Source organism: Theobroma cacao, chromosome 1, assembly GCF_053813885.1.
Source record: "Theobroma cacao isolate CCN51 chromosome 1, ASM5381388v1, whole genome shotgun sequence".
Lineage (NCBI taxonomy): Eukaryota > Viridiplantae > Streptophyta > Magnoliopsida > Malvales > Malvaceae > Theobroma > Theobroma cacao.
Window position 1 is genome coordinate 7,927,444 of NC_142639.1, and position 25,202 is coordinate 7,952,645.

The window sequence follows — 25,202 nt, forward strand, 5'->3', positions numbered from 1 at the left end:
TTATAAGGAAAATGTCTAACAATTTGGAAATACGAAATTAAGAATCTCATTAAATTTCAAAGGTTAAGGAATGTATGAGTGCTACATTTTGTTGGATAGAAAAAATAATAGGTTAGATTGTGAATTTGATTTCTTTACTATCACGGATCGGTATTTTAGCTTTTTTTAAATTTTTTTATAATTTTAATAAATTTAATTTTTATATTTTTATTAAAAGTTTATTTAAAAACAGTCGATAACAATGTTAAACTTTTACAGTTAAATTCAACTGTATGGCTTGATTGTTAAATTCAGCTTAGTTAAATACACGTGTATTATGTGTATGATACTAACAAATGAATTGAAAAATTAATACATAAAAAAATAATTAAGAAGGTCGAATAAATAAAAGTTATAAATAAATAAAATAATTTTTAATGTTTTAAACACAAGGTCCGTTACTTCGGTCATTTGCTTGCTTACAGCTCTTCTTACCTTGCACAAGCGGGCGGACTTGTTCGAGGGCCGGTTGCCAGGTTTTTGCACAAGGTTTTAAAATTTTAAGTTTAAGAGTTAATTTCATCCGAATTGATTATATTATTATATTAATAAAAATTATATTTTTATTTATTTTTATTTATTAAATTATATTTATACTCATACATTTGATTTTGATTAGTATATAATCTCTTGTTTAAAAAAACAAGTTCGAATCCTTTCTTCAATTATAAAAAAAATATATATTTAAAGATTTTTAAAATATAAAATATTTTCAAAAAATTAAAATGCTAAATAAAATATTTTTATTAATTATTTTAATAATAAAATATTATGTAAATTAGCTGACCTGGTTCCACTCGAGTAGGTTTTCAAAGTATCAGCTCGGTTGAACCCAACCCGACCCAGTCTAGCCCATCGACATTTCTATAGTGGGAAGCTTGTAGCTTGAGTCGCGGCTCGCGGCTGTGGCTTTCTATATATATGAATTCAACTGCTCTCTTTCTCTGTTGCGTCGTCCTGATTGTACCTGAAAGATCACCACGCTTTAGCTCCTCCAATCCAAGCAGTAATGATGCTGCTGCGAATTGCAAGGCAAAACGTACTCTTACTTTTTCCTTTCTTTTTTCATGTAGATAATTAACTTATAATTTCCATTTCGTATAAATAAAGTGTTCATAAATGTTTGGTTTTCCTTTTATATAGATTTTGGGACACTCCATGCAAAGGATTTTTCCTCCTGCAGCGTCGGCATTGATGAGAGGTTACTCCTTTGCTGCATATCAGGTGATTTTTTTTTTTCAAGCATTTCAATATTTTAAAGTTTTGTTCGTAACTGAAGCCGGAATCTGTCATCCCCATTACCTGTTTGATTAAATTTCAGAATAAGTTTACATTATTTTTACTATGTAGTTCATCAATCCGTATCTTGTCGTATTAGGTTTTCTTTTTTTTTTTTTCTCAGCTAGAATTTTGGTTGTGATCTTCAAGTTTCCTTCTCTGACACTTTGCCAAGGTTTATAACTTTTTGAGACCCCCTTTTTTTTGTCTGGTTTTATGTGAAAAATGTTTGAATATCATGCCTTTGCTTCGTAATTTTTAGTATTTGAACAATTATTTGTTCAATCAATCCAATTTCTATAAAAGGTAATACATACATACCCAAATGGATATATGTATGCTTTGTGTATATATTATTGTTTCTATATAGTTTCAAAAATTTCATCAGTCTCTCCAAAACCCTAAGCAACCCCTTTTCTCTTGGTTCCCTCCCAAAAATGAAAAAAAAAAAAAAAAAACCTCAGCTAGGCCATCTGTTTTGCTCATCTTCTGTCATTCATCCCTTTTACCTTCAATGTATAGGCCATTTCAAAAGGACAAGGAAGCGAAGCACACCAGATTGTGAAGGTAAGTTCTCTTGTGTTTCTATGTTGTCATTGAGTTATTGTAAGATTTTTGCAAATTTGTGGCATTCATTTTTAGTAAGCTTGTCATATGTCTATTAGTTGGTACTAGTGGTATAATCAATCAAAGTTGACTCAACCCAACAAAAGCTTGAACTTGACCCATGAACTCAAAATTGGCTCACATTTGATAGAGTTTTATTCTTCAAACTTGATCTTGACTCCAAAAGTAAGTTGAGCTATTCAATTAGCCTTGTTTATCATTACTTATAAAATCTAGCTAATATACTACAGAGAAGAGAGAGAAATTGTTTAATCTTTACAAAAATCAAAAGCTCAATTACATTCATGAGCCACTCAAGCTTAGTATTAAATACTCCAATTAATTCACTTGACTAATTGAGCTTGAGCTCAATTTGATAGTAAGTACATTGAACTCTGGGTATTTTTTAAGTTGAACCCAAGTAGCTCACCGTAGACTTGACTTCCTTGCACTCATAGTAAGGATGAGTTTCAACTGGAGGTTTTTTCATCATCAATTTTTTTTTTATCAAAAATGACTTTCAGTTATGTGTTGTTTGATAAATTGAAAAAATTCAAATATTGAACAATTAAGTCTTGAAGTTGTATTCTTCAAATCAAAAAGTCTTGAAGTTGTTATGTGAACGTGTGTTATTCAAAATTAAAATATTGAATCCACTTTTGTTAGGCTTTTGCAATAGTAATATATGATTTTATAGTGATTATACAACTAATGAGATTTTACACAATGGAAGCTGGCATAGATCTTTTGGTAACACATCAGGATAATGTAGTCTAATAGTAAAATAACATTGACTGAATGAAGTAAGTTGGTTTAAACTACTTAATATTTCTAAAATTTTTAACTGAAAGTATTATATGATGTGGTCCGTAGAATGAGTAACCTAGCACTTTGAAAATAATTAAACCATTTAAAAATTTTCATTTTCAATGAATTGGAATATTTCATCTCACTACTTTGTTATTCATTGTCCATCTGCTTTCTACATGCTGCTTTTTTTTCAGATGAGTTTTTCAACATTTTTGTGTGGTTGAATTCATTTTATTTGATTGCCTTAACTGATATGGGAATCATTTAAGGATCAAGGTGGTAACCAAGCTGAGAATTTGTCTAGCAAACCAAACATTGGAGGCATACTGAAGCATCAGATTGGGCAGAATGTTTCAAGAAAGGATAAAATTAAATTTCTTGTAACCACAGTAAGTTTAAAAGCCTATCATCTTTCTTTTTCTTCTTGGCTTTAATTTTGCATGCTAAATTTGGTTGTTAACTCTAGTCCCACTTGCTGACCACGTGATTGAGGTAGGTATCATTGTTGCACACTTCTTTTGTCAAACTTAGATAACTCGGTAAAATAACTCAATCGATGCAGCTTCTTGATCTTAAAGACGGTAAAGAAGCTGTCTATGGTGCTCTTGATGCATGGGTTGCTTGGGAGCAGAACTTTCCTATTGGGCCACTAAAAAATGTAATCCTGGCTCTTGAGAAGGAGCATCAGTGGCATAGAGTTGTTCAGGTATCAGCAGTTAGTCTCTCTCCACTTTTGCATTTCAATCAGCTTCCCCTCTATCTCTATGTCTCTGGATGATATATATTTTCTTTGTGTCACTTGTTATTACATAGTGACTTGAACTGTTTTTACTTGTGAAAAATTTATATATCAAGTTAAGAAAGTAGATCTCGTCCAGGGTACTTGGGTTTCTTGAATCAATAAGTGAACTAATCTTTGGAGTAGCATAGAAAAGCACATTACCTTGGCAGTTGGTGCCTTATGTTTCTCGGTGTAAGTTAGGGCAAGGCTTAGACACATTCGTCACAACAGCTTGCAAGAAGAAGTCCAAATTGATTGTTTGCTTGTTATTGAGACTTGATTGGCATTTTGACAGGAACAGATGGGTCTACCCACTGTAACATGTTTAATTTTATGGTCTCACATTTATTAGAGTAATTTTGATGAGGACACTTCATCCTTTTATTTTTCCTTCCCCACTATTTTTTTTGGGTACATATGGGAGGTACAAGGGGGAGTGGGGATTCAAACCTTGAACCTCAATCCTTTTAAGCAGGTAACAACCACTAGGCCAAGCCTGAGTTGTTGCATTCCCCACTTTACAAGAGCGTTTTTCAGTTAGTTGCTGTTGTTTGTTTTACGTATTATTATTATTTTTTGTTTGTAAGAGAAAAGGTAAATGTAAAATTTGCAAATTGAATATTTAGAGTACGTCTTGCTTCGATATTCATGAATCATGTCAAATCTCTGGATATGAATTCAACATTATGCGTAACCCTTCACTTAATCCGGGAATCCTGAGCTCATTCATTATTTATAATTTATAAGGTTTCTTTCTGGTTTGAGTTGTGGGTCTTAGTATTTTCCCCCCTAGGTTATTAAGTGGATGCTAAGCAAGGGTCAAGGAAACACAATGGGAACCTATATGCAGTTAATACGAGCTTTGGATATGGATAATAGAGCAGAGGAAGCACATCAGTTTTGGTTGAAGAAAGTTAGTGCAGATCTACATTCAGTGCCTTGGCAGTTATGCAGACAGATGATATCAGTATACTATCGAAACAACATGCTGGAGAATCTTGTAAAGGTATGCCTTTGGTTTTTTAACTGTCAGTTATATGCATTTTGAGCAGTTGGTACATGTTATAAATTGATAAATCTAATCTTATTCATTAGTTAATCATCTATTATACGTGCATTTCATATTCCTGATCTTGGGTAAATAATGTCTTCCTCACTGTATTTATAGTATTTAATTTGTGCTATTAGTTAAAAAATGCTAAAAATATCAAGTTTATATTATAGGAGCTGTCAGAGTATCTTTATTCTTTTACTTGCAGCGGTAGAATGAAAATCAAACTAAACTGAGAAAATCTTGAAAATAAAAAAACTTAGCAAAAAAGGTATAGTGTTAATAAATTTGCAACAGTTATCTATAGGTATGAGCATAAGAGCCTCTACACATTTAGGAACCAATAGCTGGAAAGGCATAAATAGGTAAGAGCCTGTGCAAGGGGCTGATATCCTTCCTTAAGGTGAGATATACCTTGACCCAAGCCACAGACTGGGTCCAGGGATGCCGGTGCATATATGAAGCCATTTTTGAGCAAATTATATTTAAGCCATTACCACCACAAACTTGAGGTCATGATACTTGGCCAACCATGTCTAACTACTAGGGTTACCACCCTGCAATGCTGGCAAATATGTCATTTGCAAATAGTGCATAATTGGATATAGAAGTATCTGAGCTTGTGAAAAATTAGGAAGGGAAAGTTGAATTAGTTTTGCACAGACGTGGAGCATGCTGGATGGTTCTCAAGACTATGGACAGCCCTGTTGGGCAAAACAAAGTTCCAACTGAGTTGGCTTTGCTTTTCTAACAACTGTCCTTTTTTCTACTGCTAATTTGAGCATGTCTTGTGCCAGTGTTAATCCATTCACATTTCGTAATTGCAAGGGTTGAGAAATGTGTCTACTTTCCTGGTCTTGGATGAAAGTTATTTTTAATACTGTGGCCCTGTGGGGGATTGTGTTGCACGCAAGTACCAAAGAAGAGGTGGAGAGGCAAGTGAGGGGAGGGGAATCGTTAGAGATTTCAGGTACCGGTGGCAGGTGAGATGATATGGGAGTATTTAAGAATTAATTGACTGCAGTGATGTCATGATGATGAAAGTTTAGGGAGAAAAAGTTTCAGTTTATTGAGATAGTGTAAGATATAATTGAGCCAAAAATTAATGAGAATTGAGGGGTTTAGGTGCAGATGAATTATAACAGATAGAAGGTATGCACTGGCCATAAATGGTCCTCTTAACCTTAACGGTGGCTTTAGCCTTTTATCTATTAGTATAATTCATAAGATCTAAGGATTCATCTTTACTGCTCAGCCTTTTATTTTGAAGAACAGAATTCTTTTTGTTGCACAGGATCCATTAACAATGACAAGTGCAGAGCATACTCGAAGGATCTGATCTTATAACTGTACTGTAAATATTTTGCTATAGTATCCCTTAGGAAAGAAGAGAGATATTTAGAAAGACATGGTAAAGAATAGATTTTTTTTCTAGAACTGAACTTGTATTTTCCATCGCATTTCTTCATATTTATAGACAACGAGTTACAAAGAGGACAAACTAGTTGGATAAGATTATCCAAGACTTAGACTTTTGGACTTTTGGTATATAGGCTTAGACATAGATTTGGACTTTTTGATGCATAGACTTAAAGACTTTTTGAATACATAGACTTAGACTTTTTACAAGATGTTGACTTTTACAGATAAGTCTTTATCAGTCGTAGTTAGTTTGTGGATCTGAGATAAGGTTTATTTCAATTATTTTTTGCTGCTTTTTCTCTCTGTAGATGTAATTGTGGAGAGAAATCTTCTGGGTCTTCTTTACAATATCCTCCACATGTATCACATAGTGGTTTAGAGGGTGTGGCCTTATCTCTTGACTATGTTTTGGGAGAATGTGCGTTTTTATCTTTTGGTGTTTTCATAGAGAGTTGTGCAATTTTGTCTTCATCAACTTCTCTATAATCTCATGGATCGTGGGACCACTCGTGAAGGTCTGGAATCTTTTCATTGTATTCTTTTAATGCTTCCTTTATCTTCTCATGGTAAGGTCCTAGTATTTTTGGAGAATAGTCTCACGACATTTCTGTCTCAAATGAGGGTCAATTGTGATTTGGGATGATCCTGTTGTGTTGGCAGATTCTCCTTTGAAATTCTCGGTATTGCTTATCCAATTCTCTGATGCTGCACGGAAATGACTTGTAAGTTCAGGCAAAAGGAATAGTTTCGAGTTGAGTGGATTTTTCATGAGTGAGAAAATACTGTGGTTTGTACAGGATAAAAATGGTCATTTGATTTTTCTTTCCTGCTTTTGAATGAACTAATTCTTTCCAGTGAGAGAGAGGATAGAACCATGTGTTACAAGTTCTGTAGAGAAGATTTTTGGATCATTATTCTCAGTGTATTTTTTGAGAAAAGAAGTGAGGGAATTATCTTCTTGGTACAGATCAAATAGAGTGACTTTTGTGGATGGTGGTGGAAAATCAATCCTTGTTGCTGATGGTCCTTTAGGGGATGGTAAAGTCCTTGCATTTAATCCAAATGGATCATTGCGTACTGGTGATGGAATTCTTTTGGTTTCTTGATGGAGTTTTATCTGAGATCTGAGCTTTTGTATTTTCAGCTCCTTTTGTTCTCTGTAAAGTTGGAATGGAACACCTTGTTTTGGGACTTCTATGGAGACTTGTCGAAGTCTTCTCTGTAGAAGTCTAATCATATCATCTCACAGGAAACAAAGAACTAGACAAAGCCTATGAAAGAAAAGAATGGCAAATAAAATGTCCAAAGTCCTGGGAATGCAACTGCAAGACCAAAAGAAAGCACTTCAAAAAATTCAAGATAAAAAGAGTGCAACCAAGAAACAGATTCAAATGGAGATATCTCAAGAAAAGTCGTCCGGGAAGAAAGTCAAAACCAACAAAGTGCTTTATATGCAATCAGTAAGGACATTTTGCAAAACAATGTCCTACTAACAAGAAGAAGATTGCAAAGATGATCCAAGCTATTCAGTAGGAAACAGGAATCAATCTCGATGAAGAAGATCTTGTATCAATCTTTTTCATGGAAGAAGAACCTTCAGACAAAACCTTGTTTACCTTCCAAACAGCCAGTCTCGACTCTGACACTGAAGGATATTGTGATACAGACACTAACAACTTTTTCATGATACAACCATAGCCTAGTACTCCTTTCCTAAAATTTCAAACCCTTTCTAATACCCCAATGCCCTCCATACCAGCTTCCATATATCCAACCAAGTATAGCCAACCTATCCCAGTGATAGCCTTTTTTGATACCGGAGTTGTAGAAACAGTGATCAATCCAAAAATATTACCTGAAAAGTTCTGGATACCTTTTGATCGACACTTCAAAACAGCCTCAGACCAAACCTTCACAGCTCACCTGATCAGTAAACCTATCACTATCCAAATTTTTCCTCAATGTTCCATCACAACTCAAGTATTAGGATCTGAATTGCTAGGAAAAGACATAGTTGTTAGTTTCGATATCTACCATCAATCTCAGCACTTGAGAATACTTCCAAATGGGATTAGATACAAATATTCCTTCAAACCTTTTGTCCCAATCCTCAAGATTTACTCTTTCCATCAACCAGGTGAACAAGTCCAGCTGATAGTTGAGACTCTCAGACAAAAGGCATGTGCTAATTCCCATTTAGAATTTCTCCACAAATGTGAGAACCCACTTTGGAAGAATCCTGAATTCTTTGTCAAACTTCCATTCAAGCTTAATGAGGATATCAATCCTACCAAGGCAACTCCTTCAGGCATGAATCCAGACCATCAAAATTTGGCAGAACAAGAATGCAAAGAATTGCTACAGCAAGGGCTGATTGAAGCATCAAACTCTCAAAGGACATGCCAAGCTTTTTATGTCAACAAAAGAGCAGAACAAACAAGAGGCAAACTAAGACTTGTTATCAACTATCAACCGCTCAATCATTTTCTACTCGATGACAAGTTTCCTCTGCCCAACAGAAACTCAATATTTTCTAGCCTTTCTCAAGCAAAATTCTTTTCAAAGTTTGATTTGAAGGCAGGATTTTGGCAACTAGGAATCCACCCTAAAGATGGCCCAAGACAAGATTTTGCATACCAAACCATCATTACCAATGGATTGTTCTTCCATTTGGGCTCAAAACGGCACCATCATTATTCCAAAAGGCCATGATCAAAATCTTTGAACCCATTCTTGACTCGGCTCTTATTTACATTGATGACATTCTTCTGTTCAGCCCCACAGAATAAAGTCATATTCATCTCCTTCAAAGATTTTCAGAACTCATCTTTCAATATGGTGTTATGCTTTCAAAACAAAAAATGCATATATTCAAGTCAGAGATAGACTTTCTTGGAATGCATATTCGCCAAGGAAAGTACAGGCCGAACCTGCATATCTCACAGGAATTGTTAAAATTCCCAGATCAGAATCTCACAAAAAAGCTGGTTCAACAGTTTCTTAGAATAGTAAACTCTCTCAGAGATTTCATCCCCAAACTCTCAAAGTGGACAAATCCTTTGACAAAAATGCTAAAAAAGGATCCTCCAGATTGAGGACCAACCCAGTCGAGCAATACAAGACCTCAAGCAAAGGATGTAAAATTTGCAACCATTACAAATATCTTCTGATGGGAAAAGGATTTTGCAGACAGATGCCAGTGACAAATATTAGGGAGCAGTTCTTCTTGAAGAAAAGCAAGGCAAAAGAAATCTTTGTGCATTTAAGAGTGAAAAGTTTTTAGAGTCAGAAATACATTATCATTCCACTTTCAAGGAGATCCTTGCAGTCAAAAAGGCCATCACAAAATTTGAATTCCACCTTATAGGCCACCATTTTTTGGTCGAAATGGACATGTCATCATTCCCACAGATGCTCAAGTTCAAACAAAAGACAGTTCCTCATCCTCAGCTGCTAAGGTGGGCAGAATGGTTTTCAAAATACTTTTTTGATACTAAACACATCCAAAACTAGAAAAATCATCTTGTAGACTTCCTATCTAGGAATTTTCAAGAACAAAAAATTTTGATATTCAACCCAAGACCTCCAACTCAGCCAAAATCAAAACAACCCACTTTCACACCTGAACCAAAAACACACATTGAAGGAACTCCTTCCTCCTCCATCCCAATAGCTCCAAACCTTCACCTTGATTATCCTCCTGAAGTCCTTAGATTAGTCCAAGAAGGAACATTCCACCAAAAACTGACCAAATGATTTTTGAATACCAAATTGAAGTTTTTAGAAAATATGGTGGACTTATCCTAAAACCATCCGAACTTCATCCCAAATACCTTTTTATCCATCCTTTTTACTATGAATTCATGGAATTCCTAGATGAATTGAAATGGATGTTCTAGTACTTAACTCATAGGTACAACATTGGCATACAACTTCAAATTATGGACTTCCTAGAGTTCCTTGAAAAGGCAATCAACCAAGAGGTCGAGTCATGGCGAACAAACTTTGTAGATATGCTCACAAGGTTCTATCCTCTCTCTCACTGGAAGGAATTAGTTCTCTTAAAAGCAGGAAAGAAAAACCAAATGATCATTTTTATCCTGTACAAACCACAATATTTTCTCACTCATGGGAAATCCACTCAACTCGAAACTATTCCCTCTGCCTAGACTTGCAAGTCATTTTCGTGCAGCATCAGAGAATTGGATAAGCAATATAGAGAATTTCAAAGGAGAATCTGCCAGCACAACAGGATCATCTTAGATCACATCTGGCTCTCATTTGAGACAAAATTGACATGGGACTATTCTCCAGAAATATCAGGACCCTACCATGAGAAGATAAAAAAAGTATTAAAAGAATACAATGAAGGGATCCCAGACTCTCACGAGTGGTCCCAAGAGCCATGGGATTATGGAAAAATTGATGAAAACAAAATTGCACAACTCTCCATGAAAACACCAGAAAACAAAAGCACACATTCTCCCAAAACACAGTCAAGAGATAAGGCCACATCCTCTAAACCACTATGTGATACATGTGGAGGATACTGTAAAGAAGACCCAAAAGATTTTTCTCTCCACAATTACATCAGTAGAGAGAAAAAGTAATAGAAAATAATGGAACTAAACCTCACCTCAGATTCAGAAACTGACTACGATTGATAAAGACTTATCTGTAAAAGTCAACATCTTGTAAAAAGTCTAAGTTTATATATTCAAAAATTCTTAAGTCTATGCATCAAAAAGTCCAAATCTATGTCTAAGCTTATGTACCAAAAGTCTAAAAGTCTAAGTCTTGGATAATCTTATCCAACTAGTTTGTTTTCTTTGTAACTCATTGTCTATAAATATGCAAAAATACGATGAAAAATACAAGTTCAGTTCTATAAAGAAAATCTCTTCTTTATCATGTCTTTCTAAAAATCTCTCTTCTTTTCTAAGGGATATTATAGCAAAATATTTACAGTACAGTCATAAGATCAGATCCTTCGAGTATGCTCTGCACTTGCCAAAGTTAATGGATCCTGTGCAACAGAAAGAATTCTGTTCTTCAAAATAAAAGGCTGAGCAGTAAAAATGAATCCTTAGGTCTTATGAATTATATTGATAAATAAAAGGTCAAAGCCACCGTTAAGATCATGAGGACTGTTTATGGCTAGTGCATACCTTCTTTCTTCTTTACTTTTGTGCAGCTTTTCTTCTTCTTTCTGCTTTTTGAGTCTTTTGTACAGATCAAATAGAGTGACTTTTGAATTGTGTGCAATGGCATTTTCAGTTTGCCAATATAGTGTTGCTTTTGCAGCACTGATTTTGGTTGGCCTTCCTATTGGATCTGCTTGAAGCAAGGTCGGGATTTTAGGTACATGTCTATTTTTGTACAAATTCCTCAAGGAGGAAACTCTTGTTCACAATAAGGATTTATGGGTTGAAACATGGAAATTTGAGGGTTTGGTTGTGAGTTATTTACTGGATGGATCTGGCTATGTTTTTGAATCCATTTCTGGGTTTTTCTGTAGTAGGGTAAAACAGGTTTTTGGAAATCCGATCATGGTTGTTTCTGAAAAGGTTCCTCTAATGATACAGATTTGTCCACTCAAGAGGAGAATATTTTACCAGATACTGGTATCTTCCACCATTTTGTCCTACAGTTCCCACATGTGAGTCTCCATCTTGGAATTTCTTGTACAAATCTCGATCTGAGCATTTTGACTTGCTTTTTGACTTTTTCTTTTTTTCTGTCCTTCTCATAGTCTGTTGCGAGGCTGTCTTCTTGGCCTCCTTCACAAGTGCAATTGATGTCCCATAGACAGTGACTAGTGATGGGATTTATGAAATGGAAGATTGGCTTGCCCAAATAGTCAAAGCTTTCAATAAGCTTTTGTGCTGAGCCTGGTTCTGCTGAGTCAGTCTGTCTAATCATGAACATTGATGAAAAAACTGGTGGAGCAGAAGGTTCTTTCAAGTGAGAATGGTCAAACTTGATTTCTACAGTTCCATCAGCTTTTTTGGTAAAATTGGTTTCTGTGGACTGAATGGAAGTTTTGGCTTCTTGCAACTTTTCATAATTGGTGATCCATTTTTCTGGGAGTTTGGCAAGGTCCTTTCTAGGGATTCTTTTGAGAACAAATGAGCAAATAGGAGCTTGTGATGTATTTATGGCTAAAACCAGTGCATCATTTGAGCTTGTTTGAATTTTAGAAAGATTAAATGCTTGGTCTTGAACTCTATAAACCATCTGGTAATGGAGTATTGCTATAATAGCAAAAGGTATTTATGGAGCTCCTATGATCTGAACTTGGACCTTTAAGGCAGACAATAGGTTGGGGTCACAAAGGGCCATAGTATAATTTAGGAATAGAGTGACAATTAATGTTCCTGTGTTTAAGGTGGCTTCAACAGTACCAATACATGCATGCTCGTACTTTATGTACCTGGTATCAAGTAAAGCCATTCGGGTCACAACTGGTTGTCCTTCTCTCCCATGATAGTTTAGTGCTAGTTTGACTGCTCCAAAATTGATATGTGAATACCCATGCTGAATCCATTGCTGTGGAAACTCAGGAGGTATCTAGAGCGTAACAAACTGTTCTGCTTGATCTCCTTGGATGAAGTGTTTATCAAATCTTGTGGACTGGATGTATTCTTTTGGTGCTTTTGGAGAGTGTTTAATTAAGGCCTTTATGGATTTTATAGGTGAGGAGGTAGGTTTTGCATATAGGCAGAGTAAGGATTAGTAAGGGGGAGCTGAGATGGTTGGGGTTTTTTTTTCTTCAAGGATGTAATCTACTTCATATAAGAAATCTATTTCGGAGATGGATTTTCTAACAGAGGTTGTATCTAAAGAGATTACTGCATTATTTACAATAGCTGAATTTTCCAATCAGAGTAGACATCATGTCACAAATAGCCAATTAGGAAAATGCACCAAAATAGAATATTAATTCGGTGGCAAGTGGAAAGTTCAATTGAACAAGGCTGCCCCTATCGTAGCAGCCTGCTGTGCACCATCTCTAGCCAACAGTCATATCAGTGAACTGCAACCCATGCTTAGCGCATTTTAGGATGCGTGGGACCTGCACAACACAAAGGGATTTCTGCCACTCACTTATCGCGTCTCCATTTACTCTGTTTTCTGCCCCAACACCTTTGACATTTCCTGGAATGTCATCATGCCACAAAGAACTAAAACCCTGGGTGAAAGGTGCCACACCATGCTGCCACTTGGTCTGAGCAACCCTGGCTGCTATTTAAATAATCATGATAAATGGTTAAGTGGGCTCCTGAAGAACTTCTGTACATAGTAACAACTATACTGGTGATAATCATAATATATATTATGCGTCTTCATATTGAAAGGATCAGAATTTGACATTTTAAAGATCTTTCTCGTATCCAACCAAGCTTCAAATAGCTTCAGTTTATTGAGATTGTGTAAGATATAAGTGAGCCAAAAATTAATGAGAATTTCCTCAATAAAATTTATAGTGGAATCAGAGTAGATATCATGTCACAAATAGCCAATTAGGAAAATGCACAAAAATAGAATATTAATTCGGTGGCTAGTGGAAAGTTCAATTGAACAAGGCTGCCCCTATGGTAGCAGCCTGCTGTGCACCATCTCTAGCCAACAGTCATATCGGTGAACTGCAACCCATGCTTAGTGCACATTAGGATGTGTGGGTTCTGCACAACACAAAGGTATTTCTGCCCCTCACTTATCACGTCCCCATTTACTCTGGTTTCTGCCCCAACACCTTGATATTTCCTGGAATGTCATCATGCCACAAAGAGCTAAAGCCCTGGGTGATAGGTGCTACACCATGCTGCCACTTGGTCTGAGCAACCCTGGCTGCTATTTAAATAATCACGATAAATGGTTAAGTGGGCTCCTGAAGACCTTCTGTACGTAATAACAACTATACTGGTGATAATCATAATCTATATTATGCGTCTTCATATTGAAAGGATCAGAATTTGACATTTTAAAGATCTTTCTCATATCTGACCAAGCTTCGAATAGCATAGACAATTGATTTGAGATTATATTCCAAACAAGTGCAACTTTGTTCAAAAATTCCTTGGCAGAAGTGATGTTTTAGTAAAAGGCATTTTGCTAATCTTCAACAGCCCTTACTTTAAGATGCAACAATCTGAGTTCTTCAGACATTTGTCATAGACTTTTTTTCTTTTCTCCAATGTTGCTTAATTAAAGTTCAGCTGGTTCTTATATTCTCTTAGGTAACTACTTTTTCCAATTTTTTGTATTGACCTATTTTTGTATTGTTATTATAAAGCTTTTCAAGGGCTTGGAAGCTTTTGATCGCAAACCTCCGGAGAAGTCAATAGTTCAAAGAGTCGCAGATGCATATGAGATGTTAGGCTTACTTGAAGAGAAAGAAAGGGTACTTGAAAAATACAAAGATATTCCTACCAAGACAGATAAAGTTCATAAGAAATCTAAGCAGGCTTCATCAAAAAGAAAGAAGAATTCTGGTTAGACTTACTCTCTCTCTCTCGCTTTCGATAACCACTTCCAGAGTAGAATTTTGTATTTGTAAGGTCAGTCTTTTGTGCACCTGGAACTTGACCTCGGACAGTATAGCAAAGAGTTTACTGCTGAATATGAGAAACTTTTATTCTTTTATTTCTCAAGTTCAATATTCTGCTGTCTGGATTTGATGGGAGACTCCTATATGTATGCATGGTACGATAGTAATGTGTTTTCTTTGACCCTGCTGGTTTTGGTGGTTTCCAGGGCGGAGGAAACAGGCATCAACTTAAGATAACCTTGTCGGCACTATATATGGTGCAGAAATTATGAGTTGAGGATGAGAAGAATGTAAGTTTTTCTTCCCATTTTTGGAACTGGGAAATTTTCTTGGTTCATTGGTCAACTACTGCAACAGGCTTTTGAGTTTTCCCTGGTTGCAAAATCAGTGTTCTTTGTAATGCTTGGACGAGAGGAAGGATCCAAGGTCAACAGTAAATTGCCAACTACTCAACAGTCAAACTCGCTTATCCTTTCAAATCTAGTGATTGTCAAACAATGTAAATTATATGGTTCTTAGAAACAGTTGAAAGAACATATTAAAATTTGATAATTTAGGAATTCTAGAAGTAAGAAAAGAAAATTTGCACTAATGGATTTCAAGCTTTAAAAGGGTAAACACTACTAGATAAGCAAGACTATGAAGTTGATTACCCTCTATGATAAGTCTATAACATGGACATGATTTAGGTTTTTTTTTTGTGTGTGTGTGAAATTCGTTAAATTTCCTTCTAAATCATGTCATATATCCAAATGTTTGACTAATCAATGAGAAATTATAATTATTTTGGGTAAATTTTGCTTACACTTCTTGTAGTTTCAGTTTTTTTTTACATTACATTTTGTGGGGTTTTTTTTTCAAGTTAATACTATCTAAATAATTTTTATTTTTACAAGGGGTTAGGTTATTAATTTTGTTTAGTAAAATTATAAAAATATTTTCAAATGTGAATAAATAGGTAAAATTCGAATTAAACATCTTTTGATAATTTTATTTAGTAAAAGTAATAATCTAATCTTTTATGAGAACATACGTTATTCACAAAGTATTAATTGAAAAAAAAATTTAGAAGTATCATTAACAGAAAAAAAAAAGTAAAAATGGATCTTATCACTTTGGTGGAGAATTTAACTAATTTTGCATAAGAAACTCCACCCAAGTCTTATCATGGCGAATAGATCCATAAGAGCAGCAATTTTTTAGCCAATTGTTTGATAAATTAAAAAATAATATTGATAAATTAAGTGTCGAAAATTTTATTTTATATAATCTAAGTACTAAATTTGTACCACAAAAGGTCCACAGGTGAGCTATATGCATATAAATATAAATAATGTATTAGAATTTTAAAAAAATTAAAATGAACATATGTTAAAAGATAAAAATATAATATTAATGTAATCAAAAAAATATAATATTAATGTAATCAAAAAAATATAATATTAATGTAATCAAATTAATTTAAATATTGTAACCTAAAAAATAAAAATGAAAGAATAGTTTATTAATTTTTTTTTAAATGAGTCCTGAGATATATAGATGCTTGAGTATTGTGTTTCCAAATAATTGGTATGTGACTCGTAATCATAGGCTCGTGTAAGGGAACGGGGCCCATAATTTTAACCCGGACATAGCCTCTCTCCTCTTGTTCACTGATATGGCTTCGCAAATTTGCCTCTATCTCTCAAACCAAAGCCCCTTCTCCTACAGCTACAAGCATACCCATTCCTCTCCGAAGTTTCCTTCTTTCAAACCCAAAGCTCGCCAACACTATCAGGAAAACAACAATATTCCCAACAAAGACCCACTGCTACAGTCACTTTCCCTGAGCAAGAGAAGGCTGAATTTCTCAGCTCTTGCACTAATCTTCAATGGGTTTTTGCCAGACATTTCTAAAGCTTTGTCTGACAAAGAATTGGAGCTTCAGAGATACACCGATGTCGATGAGGGTTTCACTTTCCTCAGACCTTCTTCTTGGATCAAGGTACTCACTTATTTATATGGTTAAAATGGGAAATTTTAAATGGAAAAATATTCTACATTAACTCTAACAACTGGTATTTTATTTTTCTTTGCATGTAATAACGGGATGGGTGGCTAAGATTGAGAAAGCAGGGGCAACTGTGTTGTTTGAGGAGGCAAACAAGGGAAGTAACAATGTTGGGGTTGTTGTGAACCCGGTTCGTTTAAACAGCCTTGGAGAATTTGGTACTCCTCAGTTTGTGGCTGATAAGCTTATACAGGCTGAAAAACGCAAGGTAACAAAACAAATTCTTTGACCCCCAATTCATTCTTTTTTATCACAGTCAGTGGTTCCATTCCCATTCTTCCTGAGGAATTTTATTTTTATTTTCATGTGACCCCAAATTCATTGTATCCATCTTCAAGAGGTTTTGTAGCAATTAATTTGATTCATGGCGTCTAAATTTAATCGACCATGACAAAAAATTGCATGTCAATAATATGCTAGTGTTTTTGTACTTGGAAAAAAACAATGTTGCCTTGATATGAAGACTAGGCAGGGCAAAGATAGATAAACACAAATCAACTTTATGGATAAAGTGTTATAATTTTGGGAGAAAGAGAGTAAATGGCTGCTGTATGTAGCCTCTGTTTTATATCTCTAAAACAGAGTAAACAAAGAGAGAAGGCCAAACTAGTTTCATTCATATTCAACAAATATATACACAGCTTCATTGACACAAGTCATTAACAGATATAATACTTGTTAATACATGAGAAACAAGTGTAAAACATATTTATCCTAGTGACATGCATAGCTACACGTAGTAGTCTTCAACACTAAGCAAAACACACAGAAACATGCAGGATATCTAAGTGGACTGTCACTTGTCATTTTGTCCACTTGACACAATCAAGCATTAACTCCAACATTCCCCCTTAATGCTTGTATGGAGAACCTTTAGTTGATCTCTGTGATAGTTGAACTTTGGCTTGCTCAGTGATTTGGTCAACATGTCAGTGAACTGTTCTTCAAAACTAAAGTGAGGAATGAACACTTTACCGCATTTTTCAGCATCACTTGATAGATGATACTTGACACTGATGTGTTTTGTTCTTCCATAGAAGACTGCATTTTTGGCAACAGTAAGTGTTGATTTATTAACCACAAACAGCTCAGTTGGTTTTGTCTGAGGCATTCCAAAATGGAGGAGCACTTTTCTCATTCATGTGGCTTGGTTTGCAACTATAACAGCTGCCATATACTTAGCTCCAACAGTAATCTGTGCTACTATTCCTTGCTTATGTGAACAAATCTGAAACTTGTTTTTCCTGAGTTGAGACTTGTTGTGTTGATGACTTGTCTTTTCTTTCTCCCTTGACTCACTAGGTTCCTTTCTTGGTGTTGTCTCAAACATGACTTTGCCTTTGAATTTTGCACTCAAAGCATTTGCAAAGACTTTCTCCACAACACTTTTACCTGGAATATTCTCATCCAACAATCTCACTTGATTTGTTGTTTGCATTAGCTCATCTCTGCAGTCCTTCAACACTTCATTGTCCTTCATCTTAAAGACCTCAAACTCACTTAATGGTGATGTTTGATGAGAGAAGATAATGCTATTTGCCATGCTTCAACGGTGGGTTATTGTTTGGAGGGTCGTGTGGTGATATTCAGAGTTTTGGTCCTGTAAGAACTCAAATTGTGCTCTGATACCATGTTATAATTTTGGGAGAAAGAGAGTAAATGGCTGTTGTATGCAGCCTTTGTTTTATATCTCTAAAACAGAATATACAAAGAGAGAAAGCCACGCTAGTTTCATTCATATTCAACAAATGTATACACAGTTTCATTGACACAAGTCATCAACAGATATAACACTTGTTAATACATGAGAAACAAGTGTAAAACATGTTTATCATAGTAACATGCATAGCTACACGTAGTAGTCTTCAACACTAAGCAAAACACACACAAACATGCAGGATATCCAAGTGGACTGTCACTTGTCATTTTGTCCACTTGACACATGCAAGCATTAACTCCAACATAAAGGAGAATTGCCACTACCTGATTAGAATTTCTTTGCTTTGCCTAGCTCTAGGAGAAAATACTAGTTAGTATTCATCATTTATGAAATCAGTAATGTAAATTAAATTTGATTAATTTTTCAAACATCATCATCGTTCTTTTATCTTTTTTTTTTATCAAAAATCATATTTTCTAACAAAAATTACTTGCCAGTTGCATGATGCTATAATTATGATAGTTTTTCAATCAACATCATCATTTTTTTTTATCTTTTTCTTTCTTTGCGTGTGTGTGCCAATATGTAGGCATGCTTTGGTCTAATTACCTTCCCATAATTGAGCTAAATCAAAATTGGAAGAAAAAAAAAAAGGAAAAAAAAGAACCCTTCTTCTTCATAGGTTAAATGATGGCAGTTCTACATGAAATTTCCTCATGTTGAGGATGGGTTGATAATAGTTGAGCTGAATGCTCAAATTGGGATTAAACGCTTCGACACTTTTTTAATTAAGGGCAAAACGTTTCAATTATAACAATCAAGGGTCAAATGTTTTCGATTTTTTGCAATTAAGGATTAAGTTGACAGGTGGATGTAGCGTGTATTACACACGACAGAAAATTGCATGAGCTAATGACATGGTATGTTTGGAAATGTTATTGTTACTTTTCATAAAAAAAATGTTGTTAACACCATGTTGAAAAATATAGTGTTTCATGTCATATTTTAAAATTTAGTTGTTACATGTCATGTTAGAAATAATTGTTATACGTCATGTTGAAAAATGTAGTTGTTAAAAAACATCATGATGGAAAATGTAGTAGTTACAAGCTTTGTTGAAGATTTAGTTATTACATGTCATATTGAAAAATGTAGTTACATGTCATGTTGAAAAATGTAGTTACTCAACATGTTGAAGATTTAGTTGTTACATTTCATGTTAAAAAATTTAATTGTTACACGTTATAATTTGAACTGTTTTAACTTAATAGAAAAGATTTTTTGACAAAATTACCCTTTTGTATTACACACAATAAGTCAACGTTCTCGTCATGCGTGTGTCTTATATACATTAGACAACTTCACCTTAGCCCTTAATTGCAAAGAACTGAAAGCATTTGGTCCTAAATTGACAAAAATCCTAAGATTTTAACCTCAAATTGAGCATTTAGTCTAATAGCTAAGGACATGCTGCAACTTGAAGTACTTGCCTCACCTTTTCCTTATAAAGCCTATGGTTTCTTCCCATTTGTCTACTTTCTTTTCTTTATTTCATTTATTCTAGTTCAAGAGTATATGAAAAAATTACTAGGAAGTTAAGTTGATATTTGACCCATGTATCATTTGAATAAAACGGTTTGCAACGTATTTTACATCTACTTGGACTAAAACTTTTGAAATGATGAAAGAAGTGCAAGATATGCAGTACAAGATGACAGTAGGTTTACTTACTATATGTCACCACATAGTTGAGCTAGCCATTTAGTTAGATGCATTTGATAGGTGCAATGTAATTATCCAAGTTTAAGCAATATTGGTCCAATAACATTTCAATTTCAAACTACGTGACCTTCAAAAGCTTAAGCTCTAATTGTTAGTAGTAATTGACTTGGATTCTTATATAGGTATTAACAATCACATTCACATTTGAGGTGGGATAAGGTATCACAATTCTACTCACTCAAATTCTTGATGCCTTGATCAAAGTCATACATTAAATCATAATCAAGGCTCACTCCATAAGATCAATATCTCACCAGCATAATGTAAAAGTCCATATCGAGTTAGTAAATGCTTTGTTACCAATTTTGTTACAACTCATCTCGGATCATGACCGGTAAAATGCTTAGTAGGCAAGTCCACTCGACCCGAGCAAGGCTCCAATACCAAATCCATTCGGATAACCAAACATGACATTTAAGAGAGTGCTTTATCTCAGTAAGTATGCATGCATATACAATTATAATCAAAAGTATATTTCTTTTGAAAATAAAATTTATAATATTTTCCAAACACATGTATATGTGAAAAATCATCAAAACCAAATAACTCATAAGTTTGCATATCAACATATAGTATACCAACCAATGGTCAAGTATAATAATTTATCAAAGTATGTTTAATCAAAACAAAATATGACTTGAATTTAGCTGAGTGACTCAAGAAAAGGTGGGAAACCTTTATGGGATGCCTTGACATCAACCTACCAAGTGTTAGCAAAGAGAAGACTCTCCTAGTAAGCCAACTAAAGATTTACTGATCTGAAAACAAAAATAAATATTTTGCAAGGTGAAATATAAAATCTTAGTCAGCAAATACAAGAGGGGAACAATCCAAATGGAGAAGTTTTCGAATAAATATATTTACATAAAACATATAATTTTTTAGATCGAATTTAAGATCTGATCAAACATATTTAAAAAGAGGGTTATACATCCATTAAAATGCCAAAATTATGCTTAAAGTCCTTTAGAAACTTTATTTAAGGTTACCTAAACTCATTCTTCAAAACGATGTCAAAATACCAAAAGTAATATAATTTCAATTGTAGGGATTGACCTTCCTTTGATAAAGGGTTGATCCTTTTAAGACAAAATATTTCCTTGGATGTTTTGCTAGTCAAAGATTGATCCTTTGGTCCTCAAGGGTCAATCGTTGCACTTTCAAATTCCAAAATTCAACTTTAAAACCTTCCAATTTCACTTTATTTACCTTGAAATCAATTCTTCTTTCCAATCCTTCAAATTTAAATTTCCAAAATACCAATGGTTTTACATTTGGTGAACCAAACATATTTCTATCAAAGAATTTGATTTAATCAATTCCATAATTAATTTTCAAGCATACGTTATAAACATGTAACTCAATCATAATAATGTGTGCATTCCAAATAGGCATGTAAGCAACATAATTGAGTATAACCTTTATAAATTAATAGTTGAGAAATTAATAACCTCGATTAAATAATACTTTTTATTAGTTTTGACTTGAGACCAATGTGGTAAATTAATAATTCGCTTTGTAAGATAATATATTTAAAGGAAAACTCATAAGCCCCATATATAAATTAATAATCTTCTTATACATCAAAATTATATATATACAGGACTCAATTAAGAGGTTTTTGTTAAATGACTCCAATGTTGCTTGTTTTCGCTTGAAATTAATGTTTTTTTGGACCTCTTCTCTAACTTTTCTTTGTGCATTAAAAAGCTTTGGTGTAGTTTTTTTCATATTGTAAGAGAAAAATATTCAATGTGATTATTGCTTTGAGTACATCTTTGTACGAGATAGGCTCCAATACCAAAAGTGATGCCAAACAACTAATTCATACATCAATTAAGCATCAAAAAAGATTAATTGATGTATAAATTAATAAATTACCAATTTATTGATTTAATAATATCTCAATTAATTAATAAATTTTCATGATTCCAAGGGTATTAAATTATAAAGGTTTAACTGTATATAAACAATCATATAATATAAGTGATCTAAATATGATTATGCATTAATCCAATATCTAAGTGTATAAGGCAAATGTTCATTCGTGCTAAGGCTCGTGGTCAAAATCCAAAGGTGTTACAGTGTCACAACTCAAATCTAGGGTCATGACCGGTGCATGGGCCCAATAGGCATAACCCACTAGGCCCAAGCAAGCCTCTCTACGTAAACCTGTTCATTAGTCCATCTTCCACCCATATTTTTTTTAAGATCTATAATTCATAACTTCTAATGAAAATTGCATTGAAAATAATTCATGAAACCCAAGTTTATACCATTCTCAAAATAATGTTGTTATTTGCCAGCCTATGATGACATTTTTAAACACACTACCATACAGTGTTTACAACAAATCTCGCGATTTACATTTAAACAATCATATACATATGCAAAGACCTTGACTACCAGTAGAGTGACTTTGGGCGTGAGTACTAACATTGAGTGTAATGGTAAACCTACTGAAAGATGGGTAGGAGGGAGCACCTCAACCTAGGATTCAATTACCTTTGAATATGAAAACCTAAAACATGAAGTTGAAAATAATGAGTATAAACACAGTGAGTGAACATAGGAAGGGAACAAATAACGATACGGAAGGTTTTAAGAAACATGATGCACTTATGTAAAAACAATGCAATTTATTCTTCGAAAACCAAATCCGATGCTATGTTGTCTTTAAAACATAAAGTATTGCTATGAGAATTTACAAATCTTGTCTTGATTTAGTTGAATGAAAAGGATTAGTAACAACACAGGGCCAATTATGTGGAATGCTAGAAACTCATGAAGATAAATTGAAGATTGAATATATGAGGATGCATTTAACTATCTTGGTGAATAAGTGCGTGCTTTTTGGATTGATATGCTTGGAATGTTAATGAGCAAATAAGTGATTAAGTGTTTCGGGAATGCATGAACATCCTTGAGAAGGAATTACCAATCATATGCGTGATTGGTCGCTTATTAAATTCATTTCACACCCACTAAATTTGTTTTATTCGACAAGGTTCTAAATTGATTTTTGGTCTATTCTAAATTGATTTTAGGTCTTTCTAAATAACAATAATTTGGTGTACGAGTTTTAGAGTTGGATTCGAGAGTACAGTTACGTAGGGAAAGAATTAGCTCCGTATGACCGTTTCACAAACCTTACCATTTAATCATATATTATACAATTTATTCTCTTGCCTAGGATGCAAGAAGTCGCAATCTCATATTAATTAAGTTTCATTCTTTATGTATTGAAGAAAAAATGAAGTAACTTTCTTTCTTTATGTATTGTAGTTGTGCTGAATATACTTCGTTCATTTATATCTTAAATCGAATAAGTTGAAGTGAACATGGTTTCTGTTTTTCTATTTCTTTTTTCAGTTTTGATGTCTTAAGGAAATAACAATATTGTTATAGGAAAGCACAAAGGATGCTGAGGTAATTGGAGTTGCAGAGAGACTAGGTCAGGGAGGCTTACAAGTGTATGAGTTTGAGTACAAGGTTGATAGCACCAGGGGAGGAATGAAGAGGATCTTTTCAGCTGCTTTTGTGGCGTCAAAGAAGCTCTACCTTCTCAATATTGCTCATTCAGACAAGCCCAAAAGTCCTCTTGATACTCATACAAGAGCAGTGCTGGAAGAAATTCTTCATTCTTTCGATGCAGCACCTTCTACATAACATCACTGACCCAGTGTTCTTGGACACGATGACTTCATGCTTCTGCTTCAGTATTTTAAGCCTGGTAATTGCTGCTGACTTATTTTATTACGTCCTGTTAAATTGAATGGGAAAATACCAGCAGCACACTGCTGAGAACAAACACTGAATGCAGGAAATTGATTAATTTGAATTATTGTCATTTGTAAAGAACCCAGCCCCTTGCAATGCAGGAGCCTTGTCTACCATGCACCCTTTTCATTGATAAAAAGAAACAAGAAGGGAAAAAAAAAAAGAGAAGAAAGAAGAACGGGTTCTTTTTCGAATCATGTCAAAAAAAGCAGATAAGTGATTCTGTGGGTTTTGTGCGGTGTAGGTATTTGTATACAACTGGATGTTGCTCAAGCTTCTTCATTGGTTTCCATGGCAAGAAAATGTAAGTCATGCAACACCTTACATATGAGCATTGTTTGAGCTTCTGGTCTTACCAGTCTATATTATGATCAGGTAAATATGGCATGATCAACGATATTCTCAGCTGGGATCTGAACAGTGAAGAATCATTATTTATTATCCTTTCAAGGTGAGGCAAATTATTTGAGAATCATCCTTAGCAATAAATTAAATTCTTCATGTTGGTATTAATACGGGTAGGAAAAAAAAGTTGTTACTGTGGGCTTTACCTTCTTTACATGATCTGTATTTATACTACCCTTTTGGCTTTTCTGATAGCGGATGGTTGTAAAATAGTGAGAGAACCATCAAAAATGCATGTCATCATCTGTGGGTATTTGAGTCTTGCGCAAGCTTAGATTTTCTTTCTTTTTTCCTCTTTTTCTTTGTTGGGTGCTAGTTTGAAGTAATGGCTCCTCATTTATACACCAAATTGACCTCAATTCAAGATCACTAAGTGATTTTGTAGATATTTCCTTTTTCTTTCTTGCCTTTTGGGTCTGTAATTTTGATGAACAATGAGGGGTGTGTGAAGGAAATGGAAGAATGCCAATGATGGCAAGAGTGTAGTGAGAGGAAATTAGTGCCAAAGAAACTTTTTATTCTCTGTGGGGGTGGACTAGTAAAGAGTGGGTGGAAAAAGAACACCCAACCAAAATAGAAGCAAGAGAAGAGACTTTGATAAGTAAAAAGTTAAAATGCTTAAATTGAGATTAAAAGTTTAGATACTTTTTCAATTAAGAGTTAAACGTTTTGATTGTAATAATTCAAAGTTAAATGTTTTTTATTCTTTAAACAAATAAAGGTTAAGTTGATAGATAGATGAAACGTGTATCATACGTGATAAAAAATCGCGTGAGTTGATAATATGACAGTTTTAAAAAATGTAATGTTACACGTCATGTTTTAAAATTTAATTTTTATATATCATATTAAAAATAATTGTTACACACGATGTTGAAAGTGTAATTATTAAGTGTTATATTGAAAATTTAATTATTACACATAATGTTGAAGGTTTAGTTGCATATCATATTGAAAATTTAATTGTTACATGCAATGTTGAAAATT

The 25,202-nt window shown here is 34.1% G+C and overlaps 2 protein-coding genes and 1 long non-coding RNA gene across 8 annotated transcripts; 2 read left to right on the top strand and 1 right to left on the bottom strand.

Annotated features, from left to right (window-relative positions):
• The first annotated feature begins 512 nt into the window (after nucleotides 1-512).
• On the top strand, nucleotides 513-15,333 carry LOC18611925 (PPR containing-like protein). Of its 5 annotated transcripts, XR_016025937.1 has the most exons (9): nucleotides 845-1,071; nucleotides 1,183-1,263; nucleotides 1,840-1,884; nucleotides 3,003-3,122; nucleotides 3,296-3,439; nucleotides 4,308-4,520; nucleotides 14,284-14,482; nucleotides 14,745-14,828; nucleotides 14,927-15,333. XR_016025937.1 is itself a non-coding variant. In XM_088805774.1 (8 exons), the coding sequence occupies exons 2-8, from the start codon at nucleotides 961-963 to the stop codon at nucleotides 6,657-6,659; spliced, it is 726 nt and encodes a 241-aa protein (XP_088661900.1). In that variant the 5' UTR covers nucleotides 513-528; nucleotides 845-960; the 3' UTR covers nucleotides 6,660-6,853. The 5 variants fall into 5 exon arrangements, 4 of the variants coding, with proteins under 4 accessions (XP_088661900.1, XP_017984164.2, XP_088661892.1 ...); XM_088805774.1 differs by lacking the exons at nucleotides 14,284-14,482; nucleotides 14,745-14,828; nucleotides 14,927-15,333 and adding exons at nucleotides 513-528; nucleotides 6,648-6,853; XM_018128675.2 differs by having other exon boundaries at nucleotides 845-1,078; nucleotides 3,010-3,122; nucleotides 14,745-15,333.
• LOC148764496 (uncharacterized) lies at nucleotides 13,444-14,745 on the bottom strand. Its single transcript, XR_016025940.1, has 2 exons — nucleotides 14,494-14,745; nucleotides 13,444-13,841 (listed from the first exon to the last, which is right to left on the bottom strand). It is a non-coding gene; the product is annotated as an uncharacterized LOC148764496 (long non-coding RNA).
• A 795-nt stretch (nucleotides 15,334-16,128) lies between the features above and the next one.
• Nucleotides 16,129-24,738, top strand: LOC18611928 (Photosystem II reaction center PsbP family protein). Of its 2 annotated transcripts, none has more exons than XM_088805777.1 (5): nucleotides 16,129-16,522; nucleotides 16,617-16,796; nucleotides 23,439-23,763; nucleotides 24,055-24,114; nucleotides 24,186-24,738. In XM_088805777.1, the coding sequence occupies exons 1-3, from the start codon at nucleotides 16,196-16,198 to the stop codon at nucleotides 23,697-23,699; spliced, it is 768 nt and encodes a 255-aa protein (XP_088661903.1). In that variant the 5' UTR covers nucleotides 16,129-16,195; the 3' UTR covers nucleotides 23,700-23,763; nucleotides 24,055-24,114; nucleotides 24,186-24,738. The 2 variants fall into 2 exon arrangements, with proteins under 2 accessions (XP_088661903.1, XP_017979475.2); XM_018123986.2 differs by having other exon boundaries at nucleotides 16,135-16,522; nucleotides 16,641-16,796.
• Nucleotides 24,739-25,202: the final 464 nt, after the last annotated feature.